The sequence below is a fragment of the Saimiri boliviensis genome, chromosome 11, assembly GCF_048565385.1.
Source record: "Saimiri boliviensis isolate mSaiBol1 chromosome 11, mSaiBol1.pri, whole genome shotgun sequence".
Classification (NCBI taxonomy): Eukaryota; Metazoa; Chordata; class Mammalia; order Primates; family Cebidae; genus Saimiri; species Saimiri boliviensis.
Window position 1 is genome coordinate 55,207,951 of NC_133459.1, and position 18,833 is coordinate 55,226,783.

Below are 18,833 nucleotides of genomic sequence, written 5' to 3' on the forward strand. Positions count from 1 at the left end.
GCCTCCCTCTGCTTACTTCTGTCTTGGTGCTTATTATATTCTATCTTATCGTAACTATTTACTGGTCTGCCTCTCCCACTAAACCTCATCTTTTTCAATGCACGGACTATGTCTTTCCATCATTGTATCTTCAGCTGATAGCTGGGCTGGAGCAGTTCATAACACTTCATCCCCATTTAGTGAAGGTAGTTGTGCAAGCAATTGCCTACCTATAAGTACTGTGCATGGAGTCAATGAAAATATAGTGAAGAATGAATTAGTTTGGTTTGGCCCATTCAGGAAATCCTTCCCAAAGGAAGTAAGATTGAAGGATGAGTGAGTTTCCATTGTAGAGAAAAGGGCTATGAAGACATTTTAGGCTAAAGGAACAGCATAGGCAAAAGCATGGAGGTGTGCAGGTCCGTCGTATTTTCAGATTGGAGCAGGTAGAGTATCAAATGAGTGGAGCAGGAGGAAGAAAGCCATTATTCTTCCCAGAATCCTTCAGAAGTTAGGGCCTTCAAAGCCTTCATTCAATGAAGTAATGAGGAATCAGTTGCCTTTTCAGGGCAATAAGAGGAGGAAATATTTTGGCGCAGGGAACCCTTCAGTGGATGCAAGATCATATCACTTTGCCACTTTCTCATCTGCATCTGCCTACAGTCCTTGTCATGAAGGCCTTTCTGTCCATCTAGCACCAATTACAGAGCCACTAGAACTTTCTTCCAAGAATTCCAGTAGAACACTGGCATCGACACAATCATCTTCCTTGGATCAGCATGAAAATGTGTGTGTTGGCGGCCTCTCTATAAAATCTTTTCCATCCATTTCTTTCTCTGCACAAGAGCTCAGTCTTCATGTCTTCCTCTTTCTTTGCAGCATTGCTTGGATTCTCTGAGATTTAGTTACAGTGCTAATTTAGATCTACAATCCTTATACAAAAATCCTCTGACCAGATTTACTTTGGAATTCAAATTTATCCAATTTTAGAAAGGTAATATATTACAAATTCTGTATATGTAAACCCTAGCAGCATCCTGTGATCAAATATGTTACCACTTCTGCAGTAAGACATATTAATGTTCATCTAATGCAAGATAAATAAAGACCATATATTGTCTCATGTTGGTTCAGGCAAGCTTTTGAAACCAAAAAAGTTAGGAAAAATTAGTGGGTTTCAGAGCTTATTGGATTTTGGAATTGTGAGTAATGAGATCATGAACTTTTCCCTACCCACTTCCTCAGGATTTTTCATGAAGGAATAACAAAAAGCAAGACAATTATTCAGCTCCAGGCATGATCAATGGTAGCTGTACTGATAGTTACTCCTTGGTTCAGCTGGTTGTCTTCTTCTACTTAGATTTTTGCAATCATTTTCTAACTGGCAACCCAGCCTCACACAAAAATGTGGCAGGGATCTGATAGCTCTAAAATACAATTCCATTCTAAAATGTTCCTCAATTTCTTTTTAAAAATAGTAGTGTTTCACAAATATCTATCAGTTAAGATGCTAATTCCTTCTCCTCCTTGATCTGGTCCCAAACCACCACTACATGGCTTTATGTTGCAGTCACGTAGAACTCCTGGGCGCCTGCTAGTGTGGGTCTTGCTTTCTGGCACCCTATCACAGCCCATGGTGGCATGGCCAGAATGCCATTGCACATCTACTGTCCAAATTTTACTCATCCTTCTAGGCACAGCTTACATGCTTCCGCCATCAGTGGTCCCTTCAAAACTTAACCTCTCTCTCCGCAGACCTTTTCTGGCAACGGTTTTTAATCCTGGCTGTGCATGAGAATATCCTGGGGACTCCTGAGCCTGCCCCACTGAAAGAGAAGCTCCAGGGACTGCATATTTTATGAATCACCTTGAGTGCTTACTGTGTGTCCAGCTCAGCATCCGGTCCAAAGAACACATTGGAAAACATGTCTTATAGCATTTCATCTGCAAATCTCTTTTGGTTTTATGCCCCTTATCATTTTTCATATCCTACTAAAACTATTCAGGTAGATGCTTCATCTGCCCTGTATTCCATAAACTTCTTGAGCTCAGGTAGAAACACATACTCATTTTGTAGAGCACACAGGTTCAAACATGAAAATTTACTCCTAGTAATACTCAATAAATATTTACCAAACTAACAGTGAATGACATGAATGAATATATTTCGGGAATAATAACTTCCAGAGAGGATGATCTTTTAAAAAGGCTTTCTTTTAGAACTAAAAATTAATTTTATACCAATGATGCATCTAAAGTACAGGTTCAGGCCAGGTGTAGTGGCTCAAGCCTGTAATCCCAGCACATTGGGAAGCTGAGGTGGGCAGATCATTAGAGGTCAGGAGTTCAAGACCAGCCTGGCCAACGTGGTGAAACTCCATCTCTACTAAAAATACAAAAAAAAAAAAAATTAGCTGGACGTGGTGGTGCATGCATGTAGTTCCAGCTACTTGGGAATCTGAGGTGAAAGAACGGCTTGAATCCAGCAGGCAGAGGTTGCAGTGAGCCAAGATGGTGCCCCTACACTCCAACACGGGTGACAGAGTAAGACTCTGTCTCAAAAAATAAAGTACAAGTTCCATCATGCCACTCTTGTGTTTAAAACCTTTCAATGGCTCCCCGTTATCTTGTTGATAAATGATACAGTCCTTAGCCGAACGCATAAGGTCATTTCTGATCTTTTCCTGTCTATGGCTTCAGCTTCATTTCCCACCACTTCCTGCCTCTAACTCACCCTTCCAGTAAAACTGAACTTGCCTCTCTGCCCCCTGCCCCCCCAAAATGCCCTTCCCACCTTTATTTGCCTGGCTAAATGTATTCATCTTTTGAGATTTAGCTGAGTGACCAATTCCTCTCAGCAGTCTTTTCCAGTTCTCAGGTCGGACCAAGCGTGTGTGCTTGCTCCATTTTAGTACATTCTGCTTCCCCTGTCTTTCCACTCGTCTAGTTTTATTGATTAAAGTGGGCTGCATATGTGTCCCCTTTACCACATCCCCTTCGAACATGTGGATCAGATTGTATTATCGTGTTCTTTTTACCTGTGCTTCTGTTACTGTGCCTAGGCACACAGAGAGTAGATGGACAATACGTGTTATTTTGAATTAAACTGAGCAGATTAGAAAGCATTTGTTGTATATTTGTGGGTGGGGTAACTGGGGGAAAATCAGGAGTAATTCTAGATAAAAGAAAATGAAAGGTGTGTTGGCTTCTTACTATGTTAATGCATTTCCGGGCACTGCGCATGGTAGCATGTGCATGTTGTCTCAATTACCACAATCCTAACAATTGGCTTCTGAGCTGTGCCCCCTGAAGATGAGGACAAAAGTCAGGATCAATGCTTTCTGAAGCTTGCCAGGTCACATGGCAAATGAGTGCTGAGCCAAGAGATGAACCCAGCCCTGACATCAAAGCCTGTTGATATGGTTTGGCTGTGTCCCCACGAAAATCTCACCTTGAATTCCCACATGTTGTGGGAGGGGCCCAGTGGGAGGAAATCGAATCATGGGGACAGGTCTTTCCTGTGCTGTTCTCATGATAGTCTCATGAGATCTGATGGTTTTATAAAGAGGAGCTCCCCTGCATGAGTTCTCTCTCTTTGCCTGCTGCCATCCATGTAAGTCGTGACTTGCTTCTCCTTGCCTTCCACCATGATTGTGAGGCCTCCTCACCCACATGGAACTGTAGCCCCTGACATCACAAAGCTATTGTGAAGCCCCCCAGGCTTCTTCCACCCATGCCCACTAGCCTGTTCTGTCCACAGTTCCTTGTGTCACCAAGGGACTAATGCAGTGATCCTGACCTCTCTTGTCAAGAACACACTTCTTTGCTGCTTGCTCCTTTTGAGCATTTGTGTGTGATTATTTGGAACAGTTAGACTTGCCACGTTGGGTCAGTTTTAGGAATTGCTTCTAGCTAGAGGGACTGGTATCCTTCCAAGTCTAGCATGTGGGGTATGGAAAATTGCTGTGGTGTGTGGTAGGGTTTTCGTTTTCTTTTGTCTTGAGTTTTATTTCCCCCTTTGGTCTCCTGGCTTTTTCCTTTCCCTTTCCTTCTCCATTGGCCAGCTTGGGCCTTCCCATGCCATCCTTCTAGGAATACGCCTGCCCGCTCTGTCTGCCGGCAGCATGCTTTCAGCGCCCGGGCTCAGGCCTGCAGACTGGGCTGGTGCCTTCTCCGCCTCAGGGCGTGAGAGTTGGTGAAGGGGCTTTCAAAAACTGATAACCAGAAAAAGGTAAAGTCTTTGGTAGTTGCTACCCACTCAGATCCTGGAAGGCAGCAAGGTTTTGTGGATTTGGATTCATGAGGCATCAGCCAGGCCAGGACCTGGGCTTGCCAAGAGCAGAGGCCCTGCCAGCAGCCAGGCTGCCACCACTTTGGGGGCTTTGTGTACAGAGGTCCAGGCCAGAGACCTCATAGGCTGCAGAAATCTGGGGCAGCCACCATCAAGAAGTCCCTCCCAGGGGCCAGAACTCCTTTGCCAGCATGAATTTCTCACGTCGGGACTGCATAATTAAAGCAGTTGCAGTTTTGTTTTTTGGTTTTTTTTTTAACAGCTTTTTTTTCCCAGAAATGATTTGTAGTTGTGTGAGCAGCACTTTGCCCTGATATCTGTGCTCTGCAATAAAAACCAGATCTCATATATTTTGAAAAAAAAAAAAAAAAAAAAAAGACAAAAACTTTAACACCGTTTCCTGTATAAATTACTCAGTCTCGGTTATGTCTTAATCAGCAGCATGAAAATGGACTAATACACTTGTGATGTTTTAAAATTAACTCTATGCTATTCAACATGCCTTTTCTTTAATAACAGTGTTTTCCCTCATCTTTTCCAGGCTCATCCAACCATCATTTGTTGTACGCCTACCACAGGTAACATAAATGCATGAGGCAGACACAGGTCTTGGCATCCTGGGGTTCACGGTCTCGTAGGAAGGGTGGACACACAGACAATGACAGCACCCTGAGGTCCCTGCTGTGATGGGGCAGCACCAGAGGCAGGACAGGAAAAAGCTAACCAGGCTGGGGACAGAGGGACCTTCCCAGAGAAAGTGAGACAGACATAAAGAACAAATAGGAACTGGGTTGTCAAAAGGGGGAATGAAGTTATAACAAGTTGGTGCAAAAGTAACTGTGGTGTTTGTCATTGAAAGGAAGGGTAGAGGAGATGGCATTTCGAATACCTGACCTGAGAGAGTCTGGCATGTGTGGGTCTCTGGAGTGGGGAGTGTGGCTGAAATGGGAGATGAGAAGGAGAAATAGCGCTGGGGTGGGGGTCTTGAAAGGTCTCACAGGCCACTAGAAACAAACTTAACAACACAAATTTACATGTTTATGTCCCAAAATTCCTTTACAGAATATACTGGGAGATCATGAATATCAAAATGATATTTTGCAACCTTCAAATCCCCTCACTCAAGGCAGAGGCCTATGAAGAACCCTCAAAGCCACGTGAAAAGCAAAGGGAGATAATTATTCATTGCAAACAAATGGGGTTTATGACGCCTTTTAGGAAATCAGCCAAAAAAAAGTGCTGTGGGCCTGATATAGCTCCAAGATACTAAAACTGCATTTTGTAGTGGAGTAAGGGTTTCAGAGGAAAAATTGGGCCACATACACCCACAGGTTCAAAATGTAGCTTTCAACAAAAGGCTCAAGTTTAACTTAGTTGTCAGTCTGGGGATCAGGGTCTGAAGTCAGAATTTATGATCTCTGCAAACACACCAAGTCCTCCAACAACCCGATTACAGCCCATCCTGATGACATGCCCCACACTCACTCAGCGTTGCAACTGGGGGCCAGAACAGGAGGCTTCACTAGAAACTGCCTGCCAGGGAGCTGGAAAAGCGACCACAGAGCGTTCTTATTTGAAAGGGTTTCCTGCTCTCCCGGCTGCCCTCTCCTGCTGCGGACAGAACAGCCGCTCAGTGTCTTCTAGGTTTATGACAGTTTTAGTTAAAGTGTAATTTCATGAACACTGAAAAAAGAAGGGTTGAATAACCTCTTTGAGCCACTTTATTGCTTTTACTCCACAGCTATGATGTAAACTCCTCAGCCGATGTGGCCATTTTAATTTCTTAGATTTGTTTTCTATATTAGAATCCCAGCTGCATGAAGAAGCAGTAAAAGAAATCAAAGACATCATTCTAAATGCATTAGGGGCAGGCTTTACAGGTGTTAGATGTTTCTGCTTTTCAAAGAAGATAAAGCAGCTCCTGTCTGGTTTTCTGTCCATTCAGGACCCTATTTCCCCAACAATAGCAATGGAAGTCCTTTTTAAGATACGGAGTACTAATCATTATCATCATGCTCATCACCTCTGCTACTTCCACATCACCCATTACCGCACCCCACTAATTACTGAGCGTGTACCACTTCAGTCGATGCAGTGAATCACCGATTCTGAGATAGAACCTCAGATTCTTCTAACAACTCAGCAAGGTAAGTGTTGGTCTTCCCATTTTATAGATTAAAAAAACTGAGGCTTGTAGAGAAAGCAAGTTTAGCTTAGGGATTGGAAACCATACTCTGGACTTTGGAATCAGGTACTCTGTGTTTGGATCACTGCCCCTTCAATTTTAGCTAGGTGATTTTGAGTTTAACTTTCATTCTCATCAGTAATATGGCAAGAATAATAGTATTTACCCAATTGCCTATTAATTCAGACAACCCATGTTAAGTATACCAGTGCCTGGTACACAGTATATTTTCTAGAAATGTTGGCTACTTATGATTATTATTGTCATTATTATTATTACTGGTGTTGTTAAAATTTGCATTGTTTTCAAGATGTAAGTTTGAATTTAACAATGAGGTCAGATTCTGATAGTCAAGATTGTTTTATTATACTACACTGGGTTAGGCCCTTTTTATATGTTATTATGTTTACTCTGCCACTATACAGCATTAGAGAAAGAATGAACTCCATTTTACAGATGAAGAAATTAAAGCTGGAGGGGTCAAGTCAAGTTACTGGCCTAAGATTAAAGAGCTAGTAAATAGCAGAACTAGGCTGGGCGCTGTGGCTCACGCCTGTAATCCAAGCACTTTGGAGGCCAAGGTGGGCGGATCACCTGAGGTCTGGAGTTAGAGACCAGCCTGACTAACATGGTGAAACCACATCTTTATAAAAAAATAAAAAATAAAGAAAAAGAAAAAGAAAAATAGCAGAACTAGACCTTCTGACCTCGATCCCCTAGCTCTTTCTAGCATACTATCACAACCTCAATTCTTGGCTGCAAGCAGTCAAGAAGTGCAACTGAAGGGTGTTTGAAAGACCTTTTATTTGGGACAAAATTTTTTCAGCCAAAATTGATGCCTAACAGTCTTTCTGCTTTCTAAATATGTATTCTGCTAATCCACTCAGTAAACCTCAATATCTTCTTTACTCCAGGAACTTGCAAAGCCAGACCTTCTTGTGAGAGAGGTTTACAGCAGCAAGTAGTTACACACCAGTACCTGACAAAGACTCCAGGCACCAGCTCCCACTTTCCTTCACCTTGGGAGTTTGACAGCTCTGAGGGGCCAGCAACACATTCTGCAGCCCAGCTGGTTTCTCAGGAAAGAAGCATCCTTGGCCCTTTGGAGGAAACCATGCACTGATGGCTTTAAAGAGAAACTGTGTGCTGTAATAGAAAAGCATTAACTAGGAGAGCCCTGAGTAGATCTGTATTCTAAGGCAGTCACGTTATATTTCATCTCCATCTGTGAAATGGATATGACGGTTTATAGCAGAGATTTCACTAATGATCCTTGCATGGAGAAGAAGCTGAATGATGGTAATCTCTGTCTAGATTTCCTGCCTGCCTTCTTCATCATTAGCTTATTTAATCAATAAATGTTCATCCTCTATATTAGATGTGAATCCAAGCTACCAAGTTGTACATCTATTATGTTGTCTCACACACACACACACACACACACACACACACGTATATAGATACAGATCTAACATGTAATAGTTCTACCTCGCCATTCACATTGGCTACCATATGACCGACACCTAGTGCAGTTTGTAACTCAGTGGCCCCACTGCAGACTGCACACTTCAGTGGTGACAGTGATGAAAAAATGTTCTCTGCTCTCACAGAACTTCTAGGCAAATGGGTAGCTTTAAAGATCTACAGAGATCATTCATTCAATTACTAGTTCAGTGCCAACTATGTACAAGGTAGTGATCTAGACATGTGAAAATGCACTGTAAATTGTAAAATATAATACAAGTATATTATTAAGAGCTATTTTCCCCTTATCTCTCCCTCTGAATCCTTTTTTTCCTCTACCTCGTCTTACCTCTTCTAGTTCATCTACTTCACTAGATTCACCCTTCTTTCTTCCCCCACCCCCTTGGGTTTCCTAACATAGTGACCAGAGCAGAGAAGACACTGTGAATACTTGCTGAAGGAATGAATGCTTCTGTGGTTTTGCACATTTCCCTCTCTTCCCAGAATGCTCTTACCGATGTTTATTGTCCGAAAAATATTTGTTTCACATGACTGAACTGAGCTGCAAGTTCCCGAGGAAAGCTTCCGTCAGGGTACAGTGAGAGGCAGCCACTCTCCTGTCTCCTCGAGCTCCTGTCCCTCCTCTACTACAGTGTTTATTACACTTGTTTTTTACATTTCTCCCCCCTCCTCCCTAGACTAGGAACAGCTTCAAGTGCAGCAACGGGGTTAAGAACATGGGCTTTGGATTTTAAGTTGAAATCCTACCTCTGTGAATTCTGGCTCTGTCACCTTTACAAAGTGATTTCAGTTCTGTTTTCTTACTTCCTGGTGAGTGAAATGGGGATACAGCTTTTCCCATCCCAGGACTGCCATAGACGTTAACCTTGGCTTGTTGCCTGACACAAAGCAAACCCACAATAATAATATTTTCATGAAGATAGTTGTGATGTGGATAAAGAGAAAGAAGAGAAAGGAGGAGGGGGGAAAGGGAGAAGGAATAGAAAAAGGAGGGAGAAGAAGGAAAGAAGGAGAAAGAGGAAGACAACGATAATCTTGATGGTCATGGTGATTTTTAGTGATGAAATGACTGTGGCAAACTATACGTTCAGTAAACACGTTCAGAATTAATTGACCTGATGGTCTCAGATGGAAAAATTGTATCAGTTCTGTTAGGTGGCATTTTAGTTTTCAGTAATAGAAATGCTCCAGTTTTGCCTTCTTCTTTTGCACTCATGGACATAAACTCATTCCATGAAGTTTTCTTAGAGTTTTCCCTCCAATCTGAACCCTTTGGCTCTAGTCATTCTGTGAAATTACCCTATGAAGTTACCCTCTCCCCCACTCCCCTCTGCTTTCCACCCAGGCTAGCTAACAGTGCTCGTTCAGAACAAGGGGCATGGGACCCGCTCTACAAACATTTAGTTCTGTTCTGTTTAGACTTAGACTCAGTTCACACACTCATTTTCCACTCCCTCCCAGAGGCTACCTTTTTCTCTCAGCAAAGAAGAAAAAGAAGACTTTAGCAAGACTTTAGCAAGACTCAAAGAAGACTTTAGCAAGACTCTTTTTAAAAAAAAGGCCTGAGGAAACTGAATGGAGATGGCCTTGAGCTGGTCATATGGACACTGGGTCAGACTGTGTTACTTAGCTGAGAGATGCCTGTTTGATGTAAACAGCCAGAATAATTAAAGGGCAAAAATGTATCAGGCACTGCTGCCTGGAACACACAGCTTAATGGAACATTAACAGAGATTTTTCTTTGGATTGATTAACAAGAGGAAATAATAAGACTTTAATGTCAGCTGATGCTTTATTTTTCCCATTTTTTGGAAGGGAATCCTATTTGGATCTTTCCACAATCCTTAATATTCTATGTGTTTATCACTGTATTTGCCATGTTTTATTATAAGTATCTGTTTATTTTTCTGTTTCTCAGTAGATGGTGAACTCCTTTGGTGGATATCATCATCAACAACAGCTAACATTCACTGGGCACATGTATGCACCGGGCATGATTCTAAGTGTTCTCTATGCATTAACTCATAGCAGCTCTAGGGGAAGAAAAGTGTCATCAAGCAGGTAGCCACTCCCATGGAGAATCAGAGAGATCAAATAACTTGCCAAAATTGACACAGCCAAAAAGTGGTAGCACTGGGATTCAAACCCAGAAGCTGAAGGTTTATAGCACACATTCTATAAGAGTTCCTCTCTTTCAGAAACTCTAGAATCATGATGTTGTCCTCAAGTAGTTTAGCCTCAAAATGCATTTTAAAACTTTTTTTTCCCCTTTCTTTAAAACTTTCTTTCCCCCCCTTCCCACCTGACACTCCCTTGCACTGGCTGCCAGCTTATCTAATTATGGGCTTACTTAGAAATTCCAGGGGCTAATCTTGAAACAAACCAGCCATGGCGACCCAGCTGTGAAATTCCAGAGATTACCTCCAGGCAGTTTGTCAGCAACCCAGCCTTTGTTAAGATGATGCCAGCTCCAGGTGGACCATGGCTCAAGACAGCCACTAGAACAAGACAGAAGAACCTCGCACCAGCACCACCTTCTCACGCCTCCCATTCCAAGTTCCTCTTTTTAAACTTCTTTCCTAGCCTAAAGTTTCCAATGGTCTTTTTGTTTGTTTGTTTTTTGGATGGAAACTGTGACCCATCAAGGCAAAATAATTTGTCTAAGGGCACAGAGGCATGCATGGCAAAGACCAAAGTCACACAGAGGTCTTGAGACTCCTAATCCAGTGCTCTTTCATCCATACCAGAACTTGAAGAAAAGGTTCTTGTAATGGGAAAAAAAAAAAAAAAAAAAAGCACTGTTTTTAAAATAAACAAACAAACAAACAACAAGAACAAAAACCCAGCAGCAACATATACTTCTGGATGATTTTTTTTAAAGAGAGTGGAAGGTGGCTCTTCCCTGTTGATCTTTTAAAAATAATGCTGCTTTGTTTTTCTCTACCGACTTTTCGGTTGTTAAAAACCTTTCCTAACCATATTTTTTTTCTTTTTCTTGACTAAGATCACACTCTTGTCTTTGAGGTAAGCCATTGGCTAGTTCATCAAAAGTCGATGGCAGAGGGCTCAGAAAGTGGTTTGTATTCAAATGTCAGCTCTGCTACAAATTTTCAATTGGAGAACTTTGATTATATCAACAACTATGAATATTGGTCTAGGATTTTATTCTTTTCATAATACTTTCAAATACATTATTCTATATATTTTTTATAAACAAAATTATCAAATAGTTATTATTAGACACACTTAGAGACAGGACATCTGAAACTCAGAAGATAAGTGATTTGCTCAAGGTCACATTCCAAGTAGACTCAAATTCAGGTTTCTGGCTTAAAGATTTTTTTTTCTTAAACTTCTGTCCTACATGCCATTCACTGTCAGCATGGGAAAAAAAGAACCAAACTAGTGGTTAGGAATGGGGACTCTGGAGTCAGGCACATTTGAGTTTGAATACTGATTCTACTCTGTCTGTAAAATGGGGAAGATGATTAACAGTAATAATATAGTGAATAGTAATAAGTAAAACCTCCACTTTTTTCCGGTATTATGATACAAAATTACTTAGTATTTCTGAGGCACATTAGTTATAACTTCTCTGTATTTAATATGTCCTAACAAAATGTTTCATTATTTTGATTAATCTTTAAAACTTTCCCCAGGGGTTTGTTATTTCGGGTTTTAGAGACGTGAAAAGCTAAAACCCGGAAGTCAGTGATCAGGGAAAAATACTGGCCATGATTACAGGATCATTTCTGTCCATTGTCCATGCCGAGAGGTAATAAACACTTCTCAGATTTCTTCTCTGAAGAGCTAAGCACAGCTGTCATTTGGGGAAAGGTCAAAATAGCAACATGATATAAAACACCTCCCAGGCTGATGGGGGAAGAGCAGTGCACACAGTTATTTACATAAATTCTCTTACTTTATTTGCTGAGATGGTTCATGTATTAGTTGCTAGGGTTGTCACGGTAAGTCCCACAGACCACGTGGCTTAAACAAGAGAAATGTATTGCCTTATAGTTCTCGAGGCAAAAGTCCAACATCAAGATGCTAGCAGTGTTGGTTCTTTCCTGAGGGTTGTGGGGGAAGGATCTGAACCAGACCTCTGTCCTCGGCTTGTAGATGGCTGTGCTCATGTTCACATGGTGTCTTCCTTTTATCTTCACATTGTCTCACTCCTATGCATCTCTCCAGCCTCAAATTCCCACATTGTATTAGGACACCAGTCATACTGGATTAGAGCCTACTCATGACCTCTCTATAACTTGATGTATTAGTCTGTGCTTACACTGCTAATAAAGGCATACCTGAGACTGGGCAATTTATAAAGAAAAAGAGGTTTAAATGGACTCCCAGTTCCACATGGCTGGGCAGGCCTCACAATCATGGTAGAAGGCAAAGGAGGAAGAGCAAAGGCATGTCTTACATGGCAGCAGCAAGAGAGTGTGTGCAGGAGAACTGCCTTTTATAAAACCATCAGATCTCATGAGACTTATTCACCATCATGAGAACAGCACCAGGAAAAACCCACTCCCATGATTCAATTACCTCCTGTCAGGTCCTCCCAGGATACATGGGGATTATGGGAACTACAATTCAAGATGATATTTGGGTGGGGACCCAGTGAAACATGTCACTTGATCACCTCTATAAAGACTCTGTCTTCAAATAAGGTCACATTCTGAGGTGCTGGGGGTTAGGACTTCAACATGAATTTGGGAGGGGGGGTACACAATTTGACCCATAACAGTCCTCCTGTTATTACTATAAGTTTTGTTTATAGAATTAACTGCCTTTGAGTTCATTGAGCTGTTCTAAGCTCTTTAAATGAATTAACTTATTCAAGCCTTGGTTGAATGTAAAGATGTAGGTACCATTTTTCCTTATAAATGGCATAACTGGGACACAGAGAAATTAAGTAACTTGCTCAACACTGAACAGCTAGTAAACAGTAGAGCCAGATATTTAAACCAGTCACACTGGCTCAGAGTCTGCACTTTTAAGCACCAGGCTTTGCTGCCTCTGTTAGCAAGACAAAAATCCTCGCTCCCTGGAATCTCATAGTCTAGACCTGGGTCTGATCAAAGGGCCTGGGGTCTTGCAAGACCAGGAAAGACCAACTGTGGCCAGGGGGTAGGGAAGGCTTCTCACAAAGGTGATGTCAGAGGTGAGTCATAAATGAGGTGACGTCCAGCATTCTGGAGAGGAGAATGAGCATGCCAATGCAGCAGGCTATGAAACTGGAGCACAAGGGATGTGGTGCAGGTGAGGAGGCTAGAGTCAGAGGACACAGGGCAGGCACAGAGCTTGGATTCTACTCCATGGACAGTGGGGAACAACTGGAGGGAATCTGGCAGCAGACTGACATGATCAGATTTTCCTTTTAGGATCATTTCTACCCAGGGGAAATGTGAGTGTGCAGTTTAGAGAAGGGAAGATTTGACTCCATGGGAAAGGAATGACAGGCTAAATGCTGAGGTCAGCACTGCTGCATAAGACTGGCTGGCAAGGACATCAACCCTCCAGTAGTACAGGTCACTTAATGAGTCACTGTCAAGGACTAAACACCACAATTCAAGAGGACTCTAGAGTGCAGCGTCTCAGGAAAGATGGACAAGATATGCCCAGTCTTTTGGACTTACGACTAATTGTGTGATTTTCCTTTTTTCTCCTTCTCAGAAATTCTCCCAGAACTCACCAGAATCCTCACCCTAAATGATCAGAGCTTAACCCAGACCCAGTCTACTCTCCCAAGAACATGCTTGTTAACAACAGACCATCCTTATGGTACAGATCCTCTCAGCAGGTCCACCTGTGTAGATGTTACCCTATCTTGTGACTTATTCCTCAAAAATTGAATTGTTTATAAATAACCCTCTAGAATTGCTCTTGAAGCCTAAGTGGGGTTTCACAGACATTTAGACCTGTGTTCCGTCAAATATAAGCCATGCATGACCTTGGAACATACTGCTATCCCAGCATGTCGGAACATGACAAGACCTCAGTGATATTTAGTTGGACCTCCCATTTTAGAGGTGAAGCCCCTCGGTGGCTCTTTTGGCTTGCAGGATAAAGTATATATGGCTTTGAAGGCTGTTCCACATCAAGCTCCTATTTACTTACTGGGATTCCACTCTGGATACTCTGTTTTTAAACCTTCTGCTCTAGTAGCACCTTGCTGCTGAGTATCCCTGACTATCATCCTGCCACATTACCCACCTCTGCTGTTCCACCTCTGCTGCCCCCTCTGCCTTCTCCCCTTCCTTCCCTTGAGCGTTCCCTGATGAAATGCTACTTCCTCTTCCTCTGACATTTAGCTAAGACACCAGCTTTTCTAAGGAGCCCAGGATGAACCCCATCCCTGGTCAAGCATCCATTTCCAGTGCTTCCATCAAAGCTTGTGTGTTTCTCCATCAATATACTTCTCATGAAATACGAAAATTGTCTGTTTTCTTGACACTCTTACCTGCAAAGCTGAACAACTAGATGGGATCTAAGATAGGGCCCTTCTCAGAAATTCTAAGACAGGCCTGAGTGTAGAGTCTACTGAGGAGATCTGACTTAGAGTTTAACCTTAAATTAAACAAGAACATTCATGGAGCAGCCACTATAAATGAGGCACACTGGATAAGCCGTTATGAAGTATGTTGGCACTTTCTGCCTCTAGGACTCAAATTTCCCTGTAAAATGGGAGTTTGTAGTCTGGTTGGCATTTGAGAACTTTCTCACCTCCTATATTTTATGATTCCATGACTTGTGCAAATCACTTATAAGAGGCAAAAGTAAACTTAAGTACACTTCAGCTATAACTCCAATGCTCATTCATCAAAAATTCAAGCCCCATTTTTGTAAGCTCCCTGACTGGCCAGCTCTCCTAGCTCAAAATGCTACAATTCTCTCTTGCAAGGACTGTGTAACTAAGTGAAAATCTACTTGATCTACTTGGCTGAGGGCATGCACTAGACTATACCTCTAACTTAGAAAAACTCATCAACCTGTTTGGGTGTCTAAACTACAGAATAAAAGAAAATTCTGTAGGGTTCATTTGAGCCTTATGTCTATGAGGAGAGAAAGACTTTTTAAGTAACTACACAGAATGAAGGATATATCTAATAGTCCTGATATCTGTTAATGAAAACAAACCACCCCCAAAACAGAGTGACCTAAAACAAAAAACAATTTTATGGGATAGGAATTTGGACAAGGCTCAGCTGAGTTCTTCCTCTGTTCCACAGGGCATTGGTAAGAGTCATTTGGCTGCATCTCACCAGTGGCTGGTCTGGTCTGGGAGGTACTGATTTTAGTCTTGCAGGAATGGCTAGAAGGCTAGGCTTAGCTGGAACTGTCAACCAGAGTGTCTACATAACGTGTCTGCAGCAAGAAAGTCTTGGGGTACAGACTACTCACATGAGGGCTCAGTGCTGCAAGACTAAGTGTTCCCATAAATGAGGTAGATGGAGCATGATCTTTTATGACACAGTCTCCGAAAGCAGGGTCACATGTGCCACACTGTATTGGTCAAAGTAGTCATGATTTCGATCAAGGGATGGAAACATGGGCACCACCTCTTTATGGGAAGATGTCAGAGAATGTGAGGTCAAGTTGTAAAATCCCCCATGTAACATACACTAAACCTCAACTACACACCCAATGCTATTCTAAATAATGTAATTATGTTATCAAGATGATATTTCCTGCCTGGGCCACTTTCTTGAACTCTAAACATGCCTGCACAGTCCCCTAAACATATTGCATCTAAAACCATCTCCTAATCTTTCAAACCTGCTCTGTGTTAAGTTATCTCAGTAAACCTTGATTCCACTCCTCCAGATGTTCCAAGTTTACAATTTGGAGTCATCAACAATTTTTATTTATTTATTTATTTATTTATTTTTGTCGAATTCATCAGTAAATCCTGCTGACCCTACCTTTAATCTATTTCCGGAGTCTGACCATTTATAGCCACTTCATTGCTAAGACTGTTCTGAGCCACCATCCTCTCTTGCTTGAATTACTGCAATAGTGTCCTACCTGGTCAGCCAGCTTCTGCTCTTTCTGTCCCTAGTATCTATTTTGAAAACAATAGTTAGACGATCCTTTCAAAACGTAAGTTGGATTGCATCACTTCCCTGTCCACGATGCCCAGGTGGCTCTCCATCTTGCTCAGAGGAAATGCTCAAGTTTCAATAATGGCCTCCAGGGCTCTGTATCGTCTGACCCCACTCTCTCCTTCACTTCCTCCAGCTCCAGTCATTCCTTGAACACACCAGCGAGCTTCTGCCTCAGGGCCTTTACATCTGCTATGAATTCTCTGTAGAATGTTCTTCCTTAAGATACCCGCACAGCCCACTAATTCCCATACCTTTTTCAAGCTTCTGCTCAAACACTGCCTTCCATTGACACCTTTCTTGAAACGATCTCATTGAAAGTAGCAGCCCCTCTTCCTACCTGGCCATCCTTCTACCCTTCCCTGCTTTGTGTATGTACGTTGCACTGCATGCCATTTGACCCATATGTTTGTTTGTTTGTCTTCTCTCACTAAAACATGAGTTTTAGGAAGGCAGGTATTTTCGACTGCTTCACTGCTGCATCTGCAGCACCTGACGCAGGACCTGACCACACAAACATGTGCTCAATAAATATAGATTGGATACATGATTATTTTGTTAATTACAAATAAAACAAAACGAAATCATTCTTTCAAGATGAGAAACCGCTCATTTCTCTTTTTTTCTCTCTCTCTGAGCACTGAACGTTATATAGTCGTATTAGCTTATCCCATAAAAATGCGATTAGCTAACAAACAGGCTGTTTTCTACATTTTTATCTAATTTGCTAACATTCTTCCTGCTGTCCTATTGTAATCCTTGCTAGCAATGCTTGGCTTATACTTGGCATTCAACAGTTGTTATCGACACACGTAAGCTCATGTGCCAGCTCTGCTGCCAGCTACGTGACACTGAGCAAGCGATAACCTTGCCAGTTACCTCACCTGTAATAAATGGGGCAGTGGCATTGACCTCACTGTCTTGTCATTGGATAAACTGAAATAATGGATGCCAGTGCAGATCCTGGCCCATCAGAGGTGGCAATAATGTTAGTCAGTTTCCCTTTTTTTTTTTTTTTTTTTTTTTTTTACAAGCACGCTAGATCTATTCAGTCTGCACTTCCCCGTCAAGGAGGAGTTTCTCAAAAGTCGCTAAGTAGAGGTGGGGGTGGTGGGGAGAACTCAGAGGAGGGAGGTGAAGTCGTACCAACAAGCCCCTGTTCACCCCTTTCCAAAACTCAGCTATTTGGACTGATCTGCCACAGAGAGAAAGATGCCCTGTGCCCTGAGAGCTTTTCCCGACCAGCAAAAGCTGAAATGGATTTAAAACCAAACATGTGGGTGAGAAGCCACATGATTCATGGGAGAAAATGACTTGACTCCAAATGGATAATATGGAAGTACAGAAGCAGCACACATGCACACATCAAAAGAAACTGACCTACTGAAGACAGGAATAGAGGACAGCAGAGAACTGGACAAGGAAAAAGGAAGATGTGGTCAGTCAGGCGCAACGTCTCCAACTATGCCAACAGCACTCCGTCATCCGAGGGTCACGGAAGGCTGGCATGGGGCAGGGTATTTCCCCATAGGTCATCTCTATTTATACAAGCACCTCTGATAGTCTCACAAACTAGTTACTGCACTAGTAATTCTTTTTCACGACTGAGGGACTGGGGGCTCAGGATAACCAACACACTTGCCCCAGACTACAGTTAATAAGGAGCAGAGTCCAGACTAGAGCCACAAGCCACAAAAAGGCACCGCACAGCCAGCTTCCCAGCACCAAGCATTGCTCTCTGACCAGAAGGCTCGCTAATCACTGGAGAGGCCGGGTACAGTCCACAAGGGCACGTAAACAGAGAGAAGCCAGCGAGCGCTTCCACAGTGGACCTGGGAATAGGTCAGGAGTCCCACTGGCCGGGTGGAGCTAGGCCAATGCTGTCATTCCTCAGTACCTCCTGTCTTCTCATGCTCCAGGTGGCACAGGACATGGCACACCCCTCTTCCCTCCCACCAGCGCTGAGCAAAGCCAGTGTGAGCAGAACTGCACTGACTGACACCTGACATGTTTATTCCTGCCCAGGAGGCAGGATGCACAGGCAGTTTTTCCCCAGGGCTCTCAAATGGGAGAAACCTGACCTGCAAGAAAAGACACATAGAAAGCCAGCAACAAAACAGAGACAGCCTTACCTCTTCCATTGCTTTCCTCCAAGGCAGAGTTGGGGAGACGAGCCCAGCCTCCCAGAGCTGGGTCCCCAGGACAGCAGTCTGCTTTCCTCTGCCTCTGCCAGCCAAGTAGCAATCACTTCCTACAGGACACACCTGAGCCCAGGCTCCCCACCTGCACCATCTGGGCGGAGGCTCCTCCCTTGCCTGGGGCTGGGCCAGGGCTGGCCTCCATCCTCCCAGCTTCTCTTAGGCCAGCCTTCAGGGGACTGGGGAGAGTCCTCTGCCTGCAGTCCTGCCAAGCCCACCTCTTCTCAGCAAGCAGCTTTTCCCATTGCTTCCCTTAGGCTGGTCTGACAGTCGCTCACTCTTCAGGGCATTTCCCTTTGTGCCCGGGAGGAAGGAGCTGCAGGAACGGGGACGGCAGGCTTCTGTTAGTACAGACTGAGCGGACTGGACAGTGTAATCTCTGTTAGTAACAGCCTCTGCCAGCTCCGCCCCTGCAGACGGCTACTTAATTTCACAAACTCTTTCTCACGGTCAGGGAAACCAAAGCCCAATGGGAACGCGTGCCTAAGCCCACAGGGGCATTTAGTGGAGGCCAGAAAGGGAGCTAATATAAAGGAGCACCTGTTTTGGGCCTGATACTTATCCATTTTAAATCCATTTAAAATGGA

The 18,833-nt window shown here is 43.1% G+C and overlaps 1 protein-coding gene across 9 annotated transcripts in view; it reads right to left on the reverse strand.

Annotated features, from left to right (window-relative positions):
- The window catches only part of FYB2 (FYN binding protein 2), a 109,280-nt gene extending 90,664 nt beyond the window's left edge, over positions 1-18,616 (reverse strand). For all 9 annotated transcript variants that reach the window (XR_012512420.1, XR_012512421.1, XR_012512422.1 and 6 more), the window contains exon 1: positions 18,181-18,616. Coding sequence is in view for 6 of the 9 variants with exons in the window: in XM_074380878.1 (XP_074236979.1) it covers positions 18,181-18,189 (9 nt within the window). In the remaining 3 variants the exon portion in view is untranslated. The remainder of the gene's footprint in view (positions 1-18,180) is intronic.
- Between the last annotated feature and the right edge of the window lie 217 nt (positions 18,617-18,833).